Source organism: Rhinatrema bivittatum, chromosome 9, assembly GCF_901001135.1.
Source record: "Rhinatrema bivittatum chromosome 9, aRhiBiv1.1, whole genome shotgun sequence".
NCBI classification, from domain to species: domain Eukaryota; kingdom Metazoa; phylum Chordata; class Amphibia; order Gymnophiona; family Rhinatrematidae; genus Rhinatrema; species Rhinatrema bivittatum.
Genome location: NC_042623.1, coordinates 184,409,931 through 184,431,358, shown reverse-complemented (window position 1 = coordinate 184,431,358; position 21,428 = coordinate 184,409,931). Strand labels below are relative to the sequence as shown.

At 53.5% G+C, this 21,428-nt stretch overlaps 1 protein-coding gene across 4 annotated transcripts in view; it reads left to right on the top strand.

Moving 5' to 3' along the window:
• ECEL1 (endothelin converting enzyme like 1) overlaps positions 1-21,428 on the top strand; it is an 88,684-nt gene that overhangs the window by 53,906 nt on the left and 13,350 nt on the right. For all 4 annotated transcript variants that reach the window (XM_029616293.1, XM_029616290.1, XM_029616292.1 and 1 more), the window contains exons 5-13: positions 417-509; positions 10,886-11,010; positions 13,183-13,405; positions 14,283-14,381; positions 16,385-16,459; positions 16,798-16,901; positions 19,057-19,115; positions 19,839-19,890; positions 20,808-20,875. In XM_029616293.1, coding sequence (XP_029472153.1) covers positions 417-509; positions 10,886-11,010; positions 13,183-13,405; positions 14,283-14,381; positions 16,385-16,459; positions 16,798-16,901; positions 19,057-19,115; positions 19,839-19,890; positions 20,808-20,875 — 898 coding nt within the window. The remainder of the gene's footprint in view (positions 1-416; positions 510-10,885; positions 11,011-13,182; positions 13,406-14,282; positions 14,382-16,384; positions 16,460-16,797; positions 16,902-19,056; positions 19,116-19,838; positions 19,891-20,807; positions 20,876-21,428) is intronic.

Here is a 21,428-nt window from a genome sequence, read left to right as displayed (position 1 = left end):
ATCAGAGAGAGAGAGACTCCCATTTCATAACTTACAGCTCAACAAGATGGCCCACCCTGCTCCGTGACCATCCCCCCCCCTTGTTAAATATCGAGTCCTCCCACATCATTCACCCCCATAATAAGCGTCAAAGGCATCGACCTTCCGAACGTGATATTAATGTGCCGTGACTAAAGGCATAAAACGACAGCAGATGGACAGATTCTCAGGCGCCTTGTGGCTATCGGAGACGGTCACCCCTCCCCGAAGACATCACCACTTCGCTTAATTGCTTTCCCTGTTTTACCCCTGCTCCCCCTCCCCCACCAACCAAGTTACCTTTCGTTGCCCCAGGGGGACCCCGCAGCAGTGTGCTGGGGGGGGGCCCCACGACGGCAGCTGCCGAGGGTCACGGTCTGTCTCGTCTCTGGCTTCAGATCACCATTTCGGAGTACGACGACCTGAGGAGAGACATCAGCACCATGTACAACAAGGTCACCCTGTCTGAGCTGCAGCAGATCGCGCCAAACGTGAGTAGCGCTGCCTCCCCCCCCCCTCCCCCTGCCCGGCCCGCACCCACCTATGCAGCGCTGCGGCGAGCGAAGCCCATGCAAAGGGGGCCCCCGCGGCTTCTCTGAAGCAAAGTCCGGTGTTGGCGGCTCTAGCCGGGCCGCGCTGTGGCCTCTGTTCTCGCCCCTAGTCTGTCAGACCCCCGCCAGCTGACGGGGCGATTTGACGGCGACGGTGATCGCGTAGCGCTGGCGGTGTACGCAGAGCTAAGCAAGATAAACTCAAACGCTCATAATGTCCCCGGCTCTGAAAAACGTCGCCTGAGTCGCGCAGGATGCTGAAGGAACGATAGAGATCTGCCTTCAGGTGAGGAGGGCCAAACGCTGAGCCTCCGTAAGGTAGGGAGAGCTCTCAGAAAGTCTTCCCCTCCCCCCCCCCCCCAGGCTATCGGCCAAGGCTGCAAGAAGCAGGGAGAGTAATCGGGAAGGCAAAGCTGTGAACCGAAGAGCGAAGCCGGGTGACTGTATTCAGGTAGGCCTGGGGGGCAGGGGGGTTGGAGAAAAGGCAGACTGTGATTGGGGGGGGGGGGGGGAGCAAGGAAAAAGCAGAAAGATTCTCCAGTGGAAATGAGGTTCTAGTTTAAGGGCTCGTGAACTGAGATGCAAAGCAGGTAGACTGAGGAATACAAGGAAATGTATCCGGACATAAAGGGTGAAAGATGCAAAGAACAGAATCCCAGGGGACGTAAAAACCTGGGATGAACCAAGAGAAACCTGAGTACAATGATGGACACAGAGGATCCTTAGCTGTGAGGGAGTGAGAGGTAAAGCCTGGGATAAGCACAGAGGATCCTTAGCTGTGAGGGAGTGAGGGATAAAGCCTGGGATAAGCACAGAGGATCCTTAGCTGTGGGGGAGTGAGGGGTAAAGCCTGGGATAAGCACAGAGGATCCTTAGCTGTGGAGGAGTGAGGGGTAAAGCCTGGGATAAGCACAGAGGATCCTTGGCTGTGGGGGAGTGAGGGGTAAAGCCTGGGATAAGCATAAAGGATCCTTAGCTGTGGGGGAGTGAGAGGTAAAGCCTGGGATAAGCACAGAGGATCCTTAGCTGTGGGGGAGTGAGGGGTAAAGCCTGGGATAAGCACAGAGGATCCTTAGCTGTGGGGGAGTGAGAGGTAAAGCCTGGGATAAGCACAGAGGATCCTTGGCTGTGGGGGAGTGAGGGGTAAAGCCTGGGATAAGCATAAAGGATCCTTAGCTGTGGGGGAGTGAGAGGTAAAGCCTGGGATAAGCACAGAGGATCCTTAGCTGTGGGGGAGTGAGAGGTAAAGCCTGGGATAAGCACAGAGGATCCTTAGCTGTGGGGGAGTGAGAGGTAAAGCCTGGGATAAGCACAGAGGATCCTTAGCTGTGGGGGAGTGAGGGATAAAGCCTGGGATAAGCACAGAGGATCCTTAGCTGTGGGGGAGTGAGGGGTAAAGCTTGGGATAAGCACAGAGGATCCTTAGCTGTGGGGGAGTGAGGGGTAAAGCCTGGGATAAGCACAGAGGATCCTTAGCTGTGAGGGAGTGAGGGGTAAAGCCTGGGATAAGCACAGAGGATCCTTAGCTGTGGGGGAGTGAGGGGTAAAGCCTGGGATATGCAATAAGGGGATTAGTGTGTCCAAAAGGCACATCCAAACCAGCGTGTTGCTAATAGCGCTCATCATATGTAAATTCATGGTGATGAGGGTATTAGCTATTACCCATTTATGGAGAAAAAAAAAATTATGCCCGATGCGCACATTTTTACTCTCAAAAATTTACGTCTGCCCATAGCAGGCATTAATTCTTGAGGAGCCCCTAAAGTTAACAGAAAAGCAACTTGTACCTATAGTTAATGCACAAACTGATTGTTTAAAACTGCAGGAGGATCTAGAAAGATGGGGAACTTGGGCACGCAAGTGGAATTTAATACAGACAGGTGCAGAGCGAGGGGAGCATGGAGAGAATTAAATCCCAGCCACTCGCGCCTGCAGCTGGGGGTCTTCTCTGGAGAGATGCTGTCAGGAGAGGGACCCTGGCATTACTGCGGCGCACTGTGCACCAGCAGCCAAAAAATGTCAGCTGTGTGTCAGAGATAATTCGGAAAGGCGTTTGACCAGTCATGGAGCGCTGCTTGCAGTTCTGGTCGCGCCCCCCCCCCCCCTCCCATTGCAAAAAAAAAGGATGTGGCGGAGCTTGAGAAGATACAGAGAAGAGCAAGCAGAATGATGAGGAAATAAGAGCATTGCTCGTAGAAAGAGAGGCCGAAGAGGTTAAGGCCTGTATAGCTGGTGTGACCCCCAATTTAAGGTTACATAAAATGCGACTGAGTATAAACCTTGCAATGGTTTGTAGGTCCTGAAAAGATGGGGTGTAGTAGATCAGGCTCAGGATATTCCTCAGCTTGCAGGGGAAAACAATTTCCTCTCTGTGTCATGAACAGATTTTCTCCTTTGCCCCCAAGTGAAATGGCCTCTTGGACGCCCTGTGCACCGGATATTATATCCCTCAGGTGAACCCAACCCTGGGAAAAGGATGTAATTCACATCTTGGGTGGTGAATAACGCCAAAGTTCCCTGTACGTACCCGGATCAGTCCAGACTCCTGCGTTTATTCATCCCTGCCAGCAGATGGAGACAGAGCAAACCCTTGCTGACACTGCTTGAAAAAGCCCTGGTGCCACCTGCAGGAGCTCAGTATTTCTCTGTCTCCAGCAGATGGCGGGTGCATAAAACCTGCAGTCTTTTTCTTTACCCTTGCTTTTAGGTTTTTTTTCTTCTTTTCGGTGAGCCTTCCTCCCAGGGGACTTGTTCCTTGTGGAACCATTCCTTCTTCGGTTGAGGTGGACCACTTAAGGTCCAATTTAGTTCCGTGGGGTGTATATCTGGTGGTCCAGATCCCTCCCCCTCACGAGGCCAGCCGTGCGGCTTCCAGCCCTTCTTCTTTTTCTTTTCAGGGGATTTCCTCCTTGTTCAAGAAGCTGATTTGCACTGGACAGCTCCTCTCAGCTTAGGAGAAAATCTTCCTGTCAGCGTTTTATTTTTAGCTTGTTTAAAAAAAAAAGTTTTTTCAGAGGAAGAGGAAGTCGGCTGAAGGGTAAGGCTCCAGGACGACTCCCCTCCCCCCCTCCGCAGGTTGTGCCGGTTTTTAGTACTTATTTTTTATTTATTTATTTTTAGTTTCTTTACTTTCTGGTTTTGCCAGCATGGTTCGCGGCTCAGCTTGCCACACGTGTGGAGTGGTCCCAGCACGGCTTAGTCAGTTGGGGCTCTGCTCAGGGTGCATCTCGGAGGGGGGAAGGGCCCTCCCTCCTCCCGGGGGTTTTTAAACACCGGTCCTTGTGTAAGCGCACAGCTGCCACAGTCGGGCCATTTTTTTCAGCCTCCCTAGGACCCCAGAGCTGCCGGCTCCCTCAAGGCGGGAGCAGCGGCCATTTTGGCGCTGGATTCACGCACACCGCCATTTTTGGAGGGGGAGAGAGATCTTCCACCACGGCTCTACCCAGTTCATCTCGGACTCCCTGATGCGCAGGGGCTCTCCGGAGGGGCAAGTCATCCGGGTCCTTTACCTCAGGGACCAGGGGGAGATCAGATCCCCATTTTGCCTCCAGGTTCACGGCCTTTTTCACCAGATTTTATTCTCCTGCTGCACCAAGCTTATCTGGCGCAGCAGGATGGTTTAGGGGGGCCACCTTTTGCCTCTGGCTCCTCAGGGTCCGGGTCTGCAGCCTCCAGGTTCCGATACATGGTCCACGCGGCCATGGGACTCTGGTATCCCAATGGTGCCCAGCTCCAGGGGGGGCAACAAGGGGCTTGCAGGTCCAGGCCCCTCCGGCAGGTGCAGCGCCAGGCTCCTCAGCGCAGGATCTGGCTTCTCCGGACCCGGATCAAGGTGATGACATAGGAATGCCATCGGTGGCAGAAGGGGATGATCCCAAGATTCTCCGGTTGTTCCGGAGGGAGGAGTTGGCACCTCTGCTTCCGCAGGTCCTTGAGGAGCTGGGTTTAAAACCTCCTCAGGAAGTTCCAGAATTGGATGGAGCGGACCCCGTCCTGGACAGCCTTCGGGCTCCTCCTTCCGCCTTCCCGTATCATAGGTCGGGGCGGCAGTTGACTGAGCACGAATGGGATTCCCCGGACTCCGGTTTGAGGACAGGTAGGACTATGGCCAAACTCTACCCCTTGCCAGAACAGACCTTGGAGCTTTTTGCGCTTCCGCAGGTGGATGCGGCGGTTTCCGCGGTCACTAAAAAGACTACGACTCCGGTGGCGGGGCCGCGGCCCTCAAGGATGTCCAGGATCAGAAATTAGAACTTCACCTTAAGAGGGTTTTTGAGAGTGCGGCCTTGGGGCTCCAGGCTGCCGTTTGCTCAGGCTTTATGCAGAGAGCATGTCTGAGATGAGTGCAGAATTTTTAGGATGCACTTCCTGGTTCCAACACGTCGGATGCAGATCGCGTGGGGGCGGCGGTCGCGTATGTGGCAGACACGCACTGTATGATTTGGTGCGTTCGCTGTCGCATGTTATGAGTTTGGCGGTCGCGGCCATATGTTTACTTTGGCTCCGTCACTGGTCTGCGGATGTATCTTCTAAGGCCCGGTTAGATTCTTTGCCTTTCAAGGGTCGTCTCTTGTTTGGAGAGCAGCTAGAACAGCTCATCAAGCAACTGAGTGAGACAAAGGTGCACCAGCTGCCGGAGGACAAGCCGAGGAATTGCCAGGCTTTTCAATCCCGGTCCCGCTTCAGGGACGGCAGACGGTCTCGTCCTTCTAGAGGTCCCGTAGGATCGCAGTCACAAAAGCCTTTTCAGCCGTGGGGCTTGAATTGGGGTCAGTCCTTTTGCAGCGGGTGACGACCTTTTAGAGCTCCCTCGGCTGGGGGAGCAGCAGCAGTTAAGCCCTCCCAATAAAGTGAGGCCAGTTCACTCTGCCGTTCCCTATATAGAGGGCCGTCTGGCAGATTTTTACGGGGAGTGGACCAAAATCACGCAGGATCAGTGGGTCCTCTCAGTGATAAGAGACTATTACGCTTTAGAGTTTGCACATCCCATTCGCGACCTCTTCTTAGTCTCCCCGTGTGGATTCTCAGTGAAGCATCGTGCGGTTCGGGAGACTTTGGTTGCGCAGTTTGGGAGCGGTGGTCCTGGTACTGCCTTGGGAACGGGGCAGGGGTTGTTACTTCATCTATTTCGTGGTCCCGAAAAAGGAGGGAATGTTTTGACCCATTCTGGACCTCAAATCGGTCAACACGTCCTTAAAGATTCCACGGTTTCGAATGGAGACACTATGGTCAGTAATTGCGGCAGTCCGCTCTCGGGGGTTTTTGGCCTTCGCGCATAAACTTCAGAGGGCCCTGTTGGACAAATGGAATCCCTTGTGGCAGGCTTTTCATTTACTGGTTTTGCTGGATGCATAGGCACAAAACAGCCTATCATGGTGGCGACAGTCTTCCAATCTGCAGTGTGGAGTTAATCTCGAAATTCCGGAGTGGGTAGTGCTCACTACCGATGCCAGTCTCTCTGGTTGGGGAGCGGTCGGCGGTGGAAGCCTCATGGCCTATCAACCGGTTGGAGACCAGGGCAGTGCGGCTGGCTCTTCAAGCCTTTCTCCCCTTCATTCAGGGTCATTCGGTCAGGGTTCTGTCGGACAACGCCACTACGGTTGCTTACATCAATGTCAGGGCGGGACCAAGAGCCAGGGGGTGGCACTGGAAGCTCAGGAATTGTTTCAATGGGTGGAGCGGTACTTGGTTCAGCTAGCAGCATCTCATATCGCAGGGGTCAAAAACTTCCAGGCCGATTTTCTCAGTCAGAGCTTAGATCCAGGCGAGTAGGAGTTGGCGGAGTCCGCGATGCGGCTCATTCAAAGGAGGTGGGGCCATCCCCATGTCAATTTGATGGCATCTCTGCTCAATGCAAAAGCCCATTGATTCTTCAGTCGCAGGAGAGAATACGGGGCCGAGGGAGTCGACGCTCTAGTAGTGCCTTGGCCTCGGGAAATCGTGTATGTTTTTCCGCCGTGGCCTCTGGTGGGCAAAGTATTGCGCCGGATAGAGAGGCACCCCTGGAAGGTGATCCTAGTAGCTCCGGAATGGCCACGTCGACCATGGTTCGCAGATCTAGTCAATCTAGCGATGGACGGTCCGTTCCGTTGCGCCTCAGCCATCTTCGCGATCTTCTCCGTCAGGGTCCCGTATTTTCCGACCAGGCAGATCGCTTTTGTCTGGCGGCTTGGCTTTTGAAAGGCGTCACTTGAGGTGGCGAGGATAACCAGAGCCAGTGATCGCTATGCTTTCGCAGGCTAGGCGGCAGTCTACATCCCTCTCATATGTTCGAGTTTGGAAAGCGTTTGAAGCTTGGTGTACTGAACGGGGGATACGTACGGTTAAGGCTTCGATTTCTCAAGTCTTGTCTTTTCTACAAGAGGGTTTAACCAAAGGCCTTGCCTTTAATTCTCTTAGAGTGCAGGTAGCGGCTCTTGCCTGCTTGCCAGGAAAGATTGAAGGATATATATTCCTCAGGTGAACCCAACCCTGGGAAAAGGATGTAATTCACACCTTGGGTGGGGAATAATGCCAAAGTTATTTAACACAAAGACAGGACTTCCACTGCTAGAATTACAGAAATGCAGGCAGTAGCAAAAGCTAACACTAGCAGCAAAACAGTTCCCTTAGAAATGGGGATTCCATCCCTGGCGGAAATCCAGCACAGCCCACGAGCAAGAAATCCATCCGAATCGGAAGGTAGGATAACGGAATAGGCCGTTCTCTTTGGTTGTGTCCCCGTGATCCTTCCCAGGGCCCTTCATGGAAAAATATGTTGCCCCCCCCCCCCCCCACAGGTGTCTATGCCAGCAGGCAAAGCAAACAGTAAGCAGGCAGAAAATGAGAAGAAAAGGCTGAGCCACAAAGAAAGAGAATTCCTCACTCCTTCAGGTTTCCCCCTGTCTACCACTAGATGTCACTGCACGACATCATTAAGACTTAAAGATATAAGCACAATATACCCTCTACTACTGAAGCAAACAGAGCCCTAATGTCTTCTATAGGTAGCGGTTAAGTGTGGTGGTTAAGTGCAATTATATATTTAGGCCTTTGGGTTACACTTTTGGGACCAGGGTCAGACTTGGGAAAGAGAAGACTGATGGAGGTTTCAAAGATCATGAATGGAAGAGAGCAAACTACAAGCCAATGGTTGCTTACCCTGCCCAAAAATATTAGGATCAGGGGCATCCAATGAAACTGTATGCTAGCAGTTTCAAGATGAAGGCAAGAAAATATTTCTTCAGTCAGCAGGATGTAGTCACAGCTACATGTAAGCAGGGTTCAAGAAGGGTCTGGATGCGTTCGTAAAAAGACAAGGACATAAACAGATATTAGAGATTGGGTGGGGGCCAGGGAGCACTTAGATAAACTCTGGTTTGGGACTGTTGGGTGGTTACTAGTAACTCTGGGGCCACTATCAGAGACAGGAGGCCAGGCTAGACCGTTCACTGGTCCAACCAGCATGTCCGGTCTCAGATCCCTGAGTGGAAGAGGGCCCTGCTCAGTTCAATATCTGCTCCTCTTCCTTTCTTTTTTTTCATTAAACTACTGGATTCAACCGAGTCTGATTCTTCTAGAACAGTGGTCCCCAACCCTGTCCTGGGGGCCCACCAGCCAGTTGGGCTTTCAGGATATCCACAATGAATATGCATGAGAGAAAATGTGCACGTGATGGAGGCAGTGCTTGCAAATTTTCTCTCATGCATATTCATTGTGGATGTCCTGAAAACCCGACTGGCTGGTGGGCCCCCCAGGACAGGGTTGGGGGACCACTGTTCTAGAAGCCTTAGGTTTGGCAACAGAGAAGCAGGCTGCCTTTAGAGTACATACATCTGTCCTTTCCCTGCAGGACACAGGAAGTGACCCGTACGAAGGGTGCAAAAGGGGAAGAGGAGGAGGTTAGGGTTAGTGTATGCACAACCCTCTCTTCTGCTGGCTGACCCGCAGGAGCTACCTCTTTTGTGCCGCACTGGCGCTCCTGCCCCCTGCTATTAGGTTACCAGATTTTTGGGGAACTGATCTGGGACGCTCGATCACACGCTACAAACAGTGGACACAGTGAACAAACTGTTGGTAAGAGATCTGAGGAACTCTTCCCCCCCATCCTGAAAAAGTTTACCAGCCTAGTCTCAAAATTTGCAATGTTCTGATACTTTTAAAACAAACAGTCTTCAAGTTTTTGTTATGAGAATAAAATATTAATGACCCAGTTTAATTCCTCTGGGATATATCCTGCTGAGAAGGGAGATACACTAGAAAAATCATCCAAATTCAGCTATTTCCAGAACATCAATCTTCTCTCTGTGGGATATGCTTGAATCTAGTCCCACGATTCTTTTTATTGATTGGTAAATTAGTATTCTCTTTTAGAAAATAAAATCATTTTCCAACCTTTGGCATTCTGTGCTTTATATTCTGCTCTGCTTCTCCCTCAGTTTTATCATTCTCTCTTCCATCTCTGTCTCTATCCTGCTTCCATTTTTATTTTCCGTTGATTTGTTTCTTCTCTCTTTTCTCAGTGAATTTGTTTTTATTCCTTTTCTGTTCATCTGCCTCTCCCTTTGCCTTTTCTCTCTTTGTCCTGTGCTCTCTTCCCTGACTCCTGCACTTTCCTGTCTTCTGCTGGCACATTCCTGCTGCGCTTCTCGTCCCTTCTTCCCTCTCCTTTTCCTGATGTCTCACCTTCCCTCCTGTCCCCTCTGCCGGGACTCTCTCCTCCCCCCTCTTTATTCCTTGTATATCTCCTCCATTCCCTCCTGTGCTCTCTTCCCTCCTTTCCCTGTCAAAGCAGCAAACCTGCAAACACCTGCCAAAGCAGGTTGGGTCCCGAGGGCTGCACAGAGTCCGAGAACCGCCAGCACTCGCCTCTAAATCACTTAGGGGTAGATTTTCAAAGGGCTTATGCGTGTAACCCCAAAAACCTGCTTCTGCGCGCGCCGAGCCCATTTTGCATAGGCTCGGCGGCGCGCGCAAGCCCCGGGACGCGCGTGTGTGTCCCGGGGCTTTGAAAAAGGGGCGGGAAGGGGGTGGGGGGGGGGCGTGGTGCCGGTCCAGGGGCAGGACCAAGGCCTCTGGCACAGTGCTGGGGATGGCGCGCCGGCAGCTGGCCGGCGCGCGCAAGATGCGCCTGCCAGAGGCAGGCATAAAAATTGAAGCAAGGTAGGGGGGGTTTAGGTAGGGCTGGGGGGTGAGTTAGATAGGGGAAGGGAGAAGAAGGTGGGGGGGGGAGCAGAGGGAACGGGGAAAGCCATCGGGGCTCCCCTAGAACTCGGTGCATGCAAGGTGCACAAGTGTGCGCCCCCTTGCGCGCGCACGCCGACCCCTGGATTTTATAACATGCGCGTGGCGCCGGGTAGCGCGCACAAATGTACCCCGCACGCGCAGGTTAGAAAATCTGCCCCATGATGCGTAGGGAGCGGGTTTACACTCCCCTGGAAAAAATGAGAGCTGCTTTCTAACGGGCTGCTCTCTCTCCCTTCCCCTCTGCCAGCCACAGTCCCCGGAGAAAGAGAGGGTTTATCCTTCTCCTTTTCCATGCCCCCATAACTTGCTTGGCAGCACTGCTGGCTAATCGGGGGACGCGGCTGGGAGTAACCGTATAGAGAGGCACCGTAAGGAGGCTGGCGAGGGGAGGGTGCTGGTCCCTACAGTGCCTCGGCTGGAGAGTCAGGATGGAAAGTAGCCAAGGTCAGTAGTCCCCGGCTCGTTCCTCTAACCCCCCCCAGCACCACACTTCCTTCCCCTGTACTGAATCTTTCATTGAAAAATCTCCGGCTCTTCTGAGCCTGTGCTAAACATTAGATCGAGTCTAAAACACCCGCCATACACTTCCGAACTGCACACAGGAAGGTGAGCGGGCTGAGGAGAATCGGGCAGCAGCGAGAGCCAAGGAAGCGTCGAGCTTCGGCCTCCGCACGCTGAACGGCACTTGGTGTTTTGGTCTGTGGTATAAATCTGCAAGCCCTGCCGAAAAATGGTCACTCCCGGGGGGGGCGCTAGGCCTTCGACCTTTCCACACAGATGGGGGAACAGCACTCGCCTCTCGGGTGCGTAAAAACTTGCGCCAGAAATGGCAGGCTTAGCGCATGCCGTCCCTGGGGGGGGGGGGGGGTGTCGTACCGTAGATCTGCACGCAGACGTTGGGGGGGGGGGGGTCGATGTCCCAGCCGTCGGTGCTTGGATCTGCTCCATTGAGGCCCAAGGCAGCATGGGAAGTTTTTTTTGTGAGAAGGAAAGGCAAAACATTTTATAAAAACAATAAATGAATAAAGCGATGGAGAGAGAGAAGAGGGTTTTCTGACGTGACTTCTGTTCTCCCCCCCCCCTCCGAACAGCTAAAATGGAAACACCTCCTGGACAGAATATTCCATTACGACTTTTCAGAGGACGAGGAAATAGTTGTGCTGGCCACGGACTACATGCAGAAGGTTTCTGAGCTGATTCGCTCCACGCCCACCAGGTACAGTGGTGTTATATATATATTTATATATACACGGCAGCTCGTGGCAGCCTCCTTCCCGCACACCGGGCTCCAGCTCCGTCTGCCAGCTGCAGGGGGGGGGGCGTTTTATATTCCCGGGTTAATGGAAGCTCGTCGGCCTGATCCTCTCGTTTTCCTTGCTTTTGGCTTTCCCCCATTTTGCTGCTGTGTTCTGTTCTGTTTTTTTTTATCATCTCTTGCATCCTGCTCGTCTCCAGTTCGGGGCATCTTGCTCCCTTCCCCACCGTGTGTTCCGGGTTATTGTCGGTAATCGATTGATTGCGCTTGGAGAAGGTTGGAAATCGGGGCCATGAAATTGACCTTCCCACGTCTGCCTGAGGTGAATCCAGTCCCCTTTCTGGTTTTCCAGCCCTCGCGCCCTGATGTGATCCGCAGGCCAGGGAGCATCGGGCTGCATGGGCACGGCGAGATGGAAGAGCAGGCCTGCGTTACCTCGGACTTCTAGCTGGCAGGGGAATCCCGTCCAGCAATCACAGGGACTTCTCAAAAAGCCAGCTGCATGAATTCAGTCTTCTCTGTATACATTTCATGCACCAGAACAATTAGTGCCTGTGGTCCTACTTGCCTTCCCCCTCCCAGTGCTGTCACTTTCACGCAGCCCTAGGCTTGAGCAGGGCTCGTGCCACAGAGTTTCCAGGCTGCGCGAGAGGGGCCATCGGTGCAGGTGGAGAGAGAGAGAGAGGACATTTAGCTAATGGGCATTGATCTGCTGGGAGCGGCCTGTGCGCTGAATGCCAATGGGATGGTTTGCATCAGGATTTCCCTGGGGGGGTGTGCAGTATGGGATCTGATTTCCCAGGAAGCTCTGCTCTCTGTCTCTCTTTCCATAGCTGGAGGGTCAGGCTCTCTTCTGCTTTTACTTCTTTTTTTGTTTGCCGGAGCCACCATGGTCCTGCAACACTGAAACCTTCACAGGATGTGAAACCTTCTGAAGGACCAGTGACTACCGATGCGGGTCACTGAGCTTCCCTCTCTCTTCCTCCATGGCTGTCTCTCTCACATTGTTCCCCTTCCTCTCCATTTAGCTCCCTTGCTCCTCTCTAATCCTTCTCTCTCTCCCTTGCCTCTCTACTCTAGTCTACGGCAGAAGTATGCAGCTTTGAATTGACATTGATTAGGGTCAAAGGTCAATCTCTTTCCCTGCCCCACATCAAGATGTCCAGTGAGAGAGCGTGTGCAGTAATTAGGACGTTTAAAAAAGAAAAAAATTCCCAAATTTTTACAGCAGTTGCTTCCCATTTACCCAATGATCCCGACCCCCCGTTTTAACCCCTGAAAATTCACATGACCCCCAGACCATGACCAAAACAAAAAAAAACCCAAACCTTACAGCTCTGCCCCTCCCCCCCCCCCCCCCCCCCCCCCCCCAGCAAATCTCCACTCCCTCTCCTTTCCCTCCCCCTCCCTCATTCAGGGTGTGGAAGCAGCAGCAGCAGCAGCACGGGGGCCTTGGCAGGCCCTCTGCCCGTTCCTATAGGGGAAGCCGGTGCACCAGGAGGAAGCGGGCCCCAGGAGTGTGGGCGTGGCTTTCTGGTCTCACAGGAGGGGGAGCGCGCTGACCAGGGTGTGGCTGGCCGGAGCGTCGATTCAGAGGGAGCCAGCCGTTCTGTAGCTTGCCACCCCTTTGGTTGGTTTTGCATTCCCATTTTTGCATTCCCATTTTTGGTTGGTTTTGCATTCCCATTTTTGAGGGTAAGGCAGACCTGCACTGGAGCAGGTCTGCCTTACCCTCTTCTGATTAGGCCCCAAATTTCCATGCGAGTAAAGGAAGTCGCTCTGGTAACTGATGAATCCCGTGCATGTTCCCTAGGGAGGGCACTAGGCGTGCGTGGCAGCCATGTCCTGCCGTAACCTGGCATTGTGCTTCTGTTGAATTACTCTGCTAACAACACACAGGGGCCAATGTCTAAGGCTAGTACGGCATTAAGATTCTTGCTGAGGAGTGGGCTAGCTCTGTTTCTCATTGTCAGAGGGTGTGTGTGGATTGCAACCCCGCAGTCACGTTAGTTTAGCACAGCTCAGTGCATCGCCCCCCCCCCCCCCTCAGCGCGACAGAAACGCTGCCCCCGCGCCTCGCTTTGAAATCGTCTTACGGGAGGCTCCCCTGTCTGCTTTTTATTCCTGCCCCAGGATCCTTCACAATTACATGATTTGGCGCATCGTGGTGGTCCTGAGCGAGCACCTCTCCACCCCTTTCCGTGACGCCATCCACGAGCTCTCCAAGGAGATGGAGGGCACGGAGAAGCAGCTGGAGCTGGGGAAGATGTGCCTGACCCAGGCCAACAAGCACTTCGGCATGGCCCTAGGAGCTCTCTTTGTGGAGGAGTATTTCTCGTCGTCCAGCAAGGCCAAGGTACAGTGTGCGTGACAGAGGGACGGAAGGGAGACGGACCCTCTCCTGCTACTCAAGACAAGGCACTCTCTCCTGTAATTCAGCAGCAGAGTCCGGGGTCTGAAAGCAGAAGGTTCGGAAGCTCAAATCCCCTGGAATTGCACCTGGGACTCTGGCGCTCCCTGCAGGCTGCAGCTTTTTCCTTCCGGAGCTGCTCTTTCTGCCCTGTTTCCCCTCGCAACACAGCTGCCAGCTTTGCAGGGCATCAGAGGCCCGGCACAGCGAGGGGAGTCACCAGAGAGTGCCCGTGACGAGCGGATGAATGGTTTTCTCCAAAGGGGGACATGGGTGATGTTGAAATCTGTAGGCAGGAAGCCAAGGGCCCTTGGACCAGCTGCCAGACGTGTACGTTCACATATTCTAAACACAATCCCACTGAATCCAGCAGTGCGGTCATTCCGGTGGGAGACCCCGTGTGCTATTCACTCATGAACAAATGGTGCAGGGGTGGCCAACTCTGATTCCCAAGAACCACAGCCAGGACTGGTTCTCCAGGATATCCGTGGTGAATATGCAGCAGGGAGGTTTGCAGAGGATGGAGGCAGAGCACGCAGATCTCTCTCATGCATACTCATCGTGGATGTCCTGAAGATCAGACTGGCTGGCCAGATGCTGAGAGCCACTGCCGAAGAGTCCCGTCTGAGTGTGAGCACTGCACCCCATCCACTTATTTCCAGTTAGCCAGACTCTGAAACAGTGTGTGGGACAAGAGAGAGTCGGAGTTGGTCAGAAAGTCTCTGAACATCTCCCTTCCAGAAGGGACCTGGCAGCGCTGGTGCCCCAGGTGTGTGCTAGTGCATTGCAAGAGCCGTGCCGCTGATACACCTCCTCTCTACAGGTGCAGCAGCTGGTAGAGGATATTAAGCACATCCTGGATCAGCGGCTGGATGAACTGGATTGGATGGATGATGAAACTAAAGCTGCAGCAAGAGCAAAGGTAAGAATACAGCTGACCACTCACTGCCCTGCCCTCCCTGGGGGATTATGTCCCATGCGTACTGACCACTCACTGCCCTGCCCTCCCTGGGGGATTATGTCCCATGTGTACTGACCACTCACTGCCCTGCCCTCCCTGGGGGATTATATCCCACGTGTGCTGACCACTCGCTGCCCTGCCCTCCCTGGGGGATTATGTCCCACGTGTGCTGACCACTCGCTGCCCTGCCCTCCCTGGGGGATTATATCCCACGTGTACTGACCACTCACTGCCCTCCCTGGGGGATTATATCCCACGTGTGCTGACCACTCACTGCTCTGCCCTCCCTGGGGGATTATATCCCACGTGTACTGACCACTCGCTGCTCTGCCCTCCCTGGGGGATTATGTCCCACGTGTACTGACCACCCACTGCCCTACCATCCCTGGAGGATTATATCCCACGTGTGCTGACCACTCGCTGCTCTGCCCTCCCTGGGGGATTATATCCCACGTGTACTGACCACTCGCTGCTCTGCCCTCCCTGGGGGATTATGTCCCACGTGTACTGACCACTCGCTGCCCTCCCTGGGGGATTATATCCCACGTGTGCTGACCACTCACTGCTCTGCCCTCCCTGGGGGATTATATCCCACGTGTACTGACCACTCGCTGCCCTGCCCTCCCTGGGGGATTATGTCCCATGTGTACTGACCACTCACTGCCCTACCATCCCTGGGGGATTATGTCCCATGTGTACTGACCACTCGCTGCCCTGCCCTCCCTGGGGGATTATGTCCCACGTGTACTGACCACTCGCTGCTCTGCCCTCCCTGGGGGATTATGTCCCACGTGTACTGACCACTCACTGCCCTGCCCTCCCTGGGGGATTATATCCCATGTGTACTGACCACTCACTGCTCTGCCCTCCCTGGGGGATTATATCCCACGTGTACTGACCACTCACTGCCCTGCCCTCCCTGGGGGATTATATCCCATGTGTACTGACCACTCTACTGCCCTGCCCTCCCTGGGGGATTATATCCCATGTGTACTGACCACTCCACTGCCCTCCCTGGGGGATTATATCCCATGTGTACTGACCACTCTACTGCTCTGCCCTCCCTGGGGGATTATATCCCACGTGTACTGACCACTCACTGCCCTGCCCTCCCTGGGGGATTATATCCCATGTGTACTGACCACTCCACTGCCCTCCCTGGGGGATTATGTCCCACGTGTACTGACCACTCTACTGCCCTGCCCTCCCTGGGGGATTATATCCCATGTGTACTGACCACTCACTGCCCTGCCCTCCCTGGGGGATTATATCCCATGCGTACTGACCACTCTACTGCCCTGCCCTCCCTGGGGGATTATATCCCATGTGTACTGACCACTCACTGCCCTGCCCTCCCTGGGGGATTATATCCCATGTGTACTGACCACTCTACTGCCCTGCCCTCCCTGGGGGATTATATCCCACGTGTACTGACCACTCCACTGCCCTCCCTGGGGGATTATGTCCCATGTGTACTGACCACTCACTGCCCTGCCCTCCCTGGGGGATTATATCCCATGCGTACTGACCACTCTACTGCCCTGCCCTCCCTGGGGGATTATATCCCATGCGTACTGACCACTCACTGCCCTGCCCTCCCTGGGGGATTATATCCCAGGTGTACTGACCACTCACTGCCCTGCCCTCCCTGGGGGATTATATCCCACGTGTACTGACCACTCCACTGCCCTCCCTGGGGGATTATATCCCACGTGCACTGACCACTCCACTGCCGTGCCCTATTGATTTAGGATGTATTTGTTTTATTTTATTGTTAATCCCTTTGGTTTCTTTGTAAGAAATGCGATAAATAATTGAATAAACGAAACAATTATGGCTGGTGAGTTTAGATGGCGATGGCCCGTGCAGTTCTGGATCCTGTTCATTCAGGTGGGGATGGCAGAGCGCGGGCGGTGGCGGTGGCAGGCTGAGTCATGCTGACGGTGGGTGATTGCTTTCCCTAGCTCCAGTATATGATGGTGATGATTGGCTATCCAGACTTCCTGCTGAAGCCAGAAGCAATTGATAAGGAATATGAAGTAAGTAACAGCACATCTGTTTGTCCCTGTGGCCCTTGAGGGCCACAGCTAGATCCACTTCTCAGCAGGCATAAACTATACAAATTAGCCTTGCTCTTCTACCCACTGTATCTGATGAATATTCACCGAGGGGATCCTGAAGACCAGACCTGTTTGTGACCTTCAAGGACCCCCCCAGCCTTTCATTTTCCGGTTCCAGGGCGGTGCTGTCCGTACATTTTCTTTTTGGCCAGGCCTTGGGTGTCCGCCTTTGAAGGCTGTACTCGTGCCCTTTCGATGAGCGAGGGAGACTCAACAAGGCTGCTCTTACCCCCTCCCCTGTCTTTGTTTTTCTGCAGTTCGAGGTCCACGAAAAGACGTATTTCAAAAACATCCTGAACAGTATCAAATTCAACATCAAGCTGTCCGTGAAAAAGATCCGTCAGGAAGTGGACAAGACCGCGTACGTATGCGCTAGCACTGCCGACGTACTAATCCCATCGCTGACACCAGCATTACCAATGCCGCTACCACCGGCTCTGCCGACGCGCTCACACCACCGATGCGCCACTGCTACCAGTCCCGCCACCGGTGCAGTCGAGTTATCAATGCCGCGGCCACGCCTTTTAGAGAAGAAATCTTAAGCTGTTTGGGTTTCCCTCTCTAGCGTTGCCTTTCACAGGATTGGCGCTAGGCGACTGCTTAGGACCCCCAAGAAGCTCACTGGAGCCCCGGGACTCGCGCTCTACTACCGTTTCCCCCCCCCCCCCCCCGGACCTCAGCTCCTTCCTCCCTCCTCCGCACGTGGGCCAGCGCTGCCTCCGCCCGTGCAGCTGCCGGTGGCTGCTTGAAGCGTTGCCTGCTTGCCCGAAGGCCGTGTCGTAACTGCTGGATGACTGGCGGGCTCCGATTTCTCATTCTTCTACGAATGAAACCCGGCCAGGTGGGGAGATTAAGGCAGCCCTAACAATCAATCTGGTGAAGTAATAAGAAACTGTCAGCCAATTAGCAATCTTCAGCAGGTCACCCCCCCATCTCTTTCTTGGTGAGATGGGGGTAGCTGAAGCCCTGCTGTGCCCTGTTACGACAGTGACAGACGTTCTCGCTTAGAAAAACCTGGACTTATACCACCAGCAAGTGAAAAAAAAATCACTAATATGAGCTTTTTTTTTTGCTTCATTTATAATTTTAGTGTTTTTCTTCATGGGGCTCTGTCTGATTTTCTTTGTTCCCCAGGGTTCTTAGCTTGGCAGCGAGCACACGTGGTCATTAGGGGTTGCGCCTATCCGTCGCTGCTTCCCAAGGATCCACGGCACTGCCCATAATGCTCTCAAATCCCTCTCTCCTCCCGAGTCCAGCAGCACAGGCTGAGGGGCACCCTGGCACTTCTCTATAAAGGAAGGAGACACTCACACACACACACTCTCACACACACTCTCACACATTCACACACACACTCTCTCACACACTCTCTCACACACACATACACACTTTTCATGCACATAAAAAGTGCCATTCACTGCTCCACTGAGCGCAGGGATCCTGTCTCTGACAGTGGCCAGTCGGGGTCACTTGGAACATCCCAATGCTGAGAGCCCTTTGCTGTCGCTCCGTCCACCAAGTAAGGGCTTTAGTGCTGCAGAAACACAGCCTCCTGCGAGCTCTCAAGATTCGTGCATGTGCTTGGGTCTCGCCTCGGACCCCGCGCTTCTATGTCGGGGCGTCAGCTGCCAGGAAATGTCCCTTCTCAGCCAGCACGATGATGCGGCTTCCGTTTTCAGGGCCACGTTTAGATGCTGCAGCTCCGGACTACGAGTCTCCCAGTGCGAGACAGCTAGACGTGTAAGACCAAAGGAGATCACCACGCGACCCGTCACTAAAAAGTCCACTCAAGGAATGTAGTTCCTAAAAAAAAAAAAATCTGCTCCTACTGAAGACAAAATCCAAAATACTTCAGTAGTATAAAAATAGAAATAAATCCAGTCTGTACAGTTGCAGCTGAACACTGTACAAAAGCACAGATTCTCAAGGCCCTTGAGTAGCAATTGCCGAAAACTGGGACCTCTTCTTGCTCCAAAGAGGATTCTTACTCCCGAACCCCTCTTTTGGAACCCCTTAAGTTTCCTTGTCTCGCCTGAAAACAGAGATACCTGGGTGGTGCAACAGAATGGTGGACGAGCCTCCTGATACCCACTCCAAGCAGGGAGAGGGAGCAGCTCTCCCCTCCTCCAGGAGCCCGGAGTGCCAGAGTCCTCGCTGTGCCCGGGACTCGTGTAGTCCTCTTCGTAACCTCCTGGCAGGAGATGGAGCTGTGACCGGGTTACATCCCCATAGAACACCTCCACACTCTGCCCACAACTGGGGAAGTACAAAACCCCTATGGGTTTTGTACTTCCTTAAATAACAATAAAGGAACGCACTGCCGGAAGAATAATGCTGGCAGAGAGGCAATGCGTCTTTCAAGACCCTGCCCAGGGGGATGGCAACCAAATTACCAATGCTTCCAGTAAGACAGGTGCGGTCCCAGCCTGCCAACTCTCCTGGTATAAGGCCCGCTCCTCTTCTTCAGGGCCTCTGGGTAAAAAGCTCATCTGAGCGCTCACTGTTCTGTCTTGCAGGTGGCTGCTTCCTCCCCAGGCCCTGAATGCATACTACCTGCCCAACAAGAACCAGATGGGTAAGGGATTTTGAGTCTGATTGCATGTTTTCACTGTGTGACAAATGGGGAAGATTCTTCTGTAACAGAATTGGTACACTGCAGCCAGAAGACATGGGATGGATCTGAGCTTTGTGAAACCAAAGGCAGGAGGAAGGAGATTAATAGGGAGGGAAGATAGTAGGTAGGTGAACGTGAGCAAGGGGATGATGGAGGGAGGGCACTTGTAGATCTGAGTGAGAGGGGCACTGGCCAGTGCATGTGCTGCAGTGCAGAAGACCAGTGTTTCATCCCCAGGTCTGCATCTCAGGCCCACTGGGGCTGGGGATGCTATGCAGATAGGGTTCAGAGTCCCGGGGGGGGGGGGGGGGGGGGCGGAAGATTTGCCCATTGCTCAATGCCAACACCTAGCAGCCAGACTTAGCATCCATATTAGCCAGCTTCTGGGCTTGTGGCCCCTGGCCAAGGATTGTCACTGCAATGGATGGACCAAGTTGGAAAAGAGATATAAAGACAGGAGAAACCATCTGGGGTGGTTGCAAATGAAGGTTCATGGCTCTGTAGCTAAATAGCTGGAAGTCCAAAGCAGACAGAAACTGCTCCCCGCAACGATATTAAAACCACGACGGTGTGCGTCCCCGGTGCATGCAAAGAGAAAAAGGGCCAAAAGTAACAGGAGTGAAGGGACGAGGGAACCGAGGGTTGCCTGCTACTAAAAAGCCGGTCTTCTTTCCTCTCTGATAGTGTTTCCAGCGGGAATCCTCCAGCCCACGCTGTACAACCCAGAGTTCCCCCAGTAAGTACCAAGCCTGCCGTGCCAGGCAGCACCAATGCAGCCGGACGCACCTCGTTCCACCATTCCTGGCATCGCACGTAGCGTAGAATCGGGGACTCCGAGGGAGAGGGGGGGATGGGGGCGCGGCCATCCATTCTACCGATCCCAGACCCCCAGCAAGTCAGATTTTCACGGCATCCCCAGCGAATATTCATGGGAATATATTTGCATGCATCGAAGGCGGTGCACATAAACATATCTCAGACACATTCGTTAGAGAGAGACGGAAAACCCGACTGGTGGGGACCCGTTATAAGCACCACTAACGTGTACGGAAGGGAGGGAAGGCAGCTCAGGACCTGGAGAGCCGGCACGAGACGGAGCCGCGTACATTGGAGGCAGCGCAGGCAAATCTCTCTCGTGCCTGTTCACTGTGGATGGCCTTGAAAACCAGGCCTGTCTGTGCCGCTCCAAGACTGGAGTCGCTTGCCCCTGGCTTCACCTCGATGGCGACGGGGGAATACGTGACCGAAGGAGGAAGGGCAAGGTCCTGTCGAGGAGGGGGCTGGCATGTAATATTCAGCTCTAGAGGCGAGTGGTGTTTAGAGGAGGGGTAGAAGGTCACACTTGGCTTTGAATCAGGGGCAATTGGCTCTGAAAGAGTTAAATAGAGACTGGGCAGAATATAATTGCTGTAAAGGATGGGGGTACATAGGGTCAGGGCAGTAAAGAAAGGCAATGCTTAGAAATATTTTTACATTCTGTCAACTATTTTTCTTAAAACTTGGAGGTGTGGCCCTGTTTCTTTTTGCCTGCGTTGAGCTGTATCGTGAGGGAGTTCCACTAAGCTGTACCGCGAGACCCTGATGCGTTCTGGTGGGGACAGGAGGGGGGTAGGAGCTGCTCTGCACGCTGAACTTCATTGTTGCCCCCTGCAGGTCTCTGAACTATGGGGGCATCGGTACCATCATTGGGCACGAGCTGACCCACGGCTACGACGACTGGGGTAAGCTGATCCGAAGGGGCCGGGGCAGCTGGGGGAAGCAGAACCTTTTAGAAAGGGTCACCAAAACCTGGAACAACCTCAGCTGTGAAGTAACACGAGCGCGAACTCTTTCAGAAACGAACGGGAAGAGCGTGCCAGAGTGCATGCGGTTACTCACCCTTATTGGGGGCGGGGGGGGCGACTGCCGAAGTGGGTGGTGCACCAGAAAATTTGCTGCTGCCAGGTGCCCTAGAGCACAGACCACCCTCCTACATTATCCCGTGAGCTCTACTTTCTTTGATGCAAAAAGCCTATCAGTTTTATGCTCACAGCAACCCAATCCTTAGAGGGGACCTTAGCTAATCCCTTTAAATAATCACCTAATCTACTAACGGCGGTTACAATAAAATACTTTCTGCAAGAACATTCAAAACCATTTTATGTAGGCAAGTGAAATTAATAAAGAGCAAACTTCTGTTTAAAACAGAAATGAGGAAGAAAGAACCATAACGACTTAAAAGCCAGTGATAAGCCCCATCGTTTTCACAGCAAGAATTAAAGCTACACAAGAAAC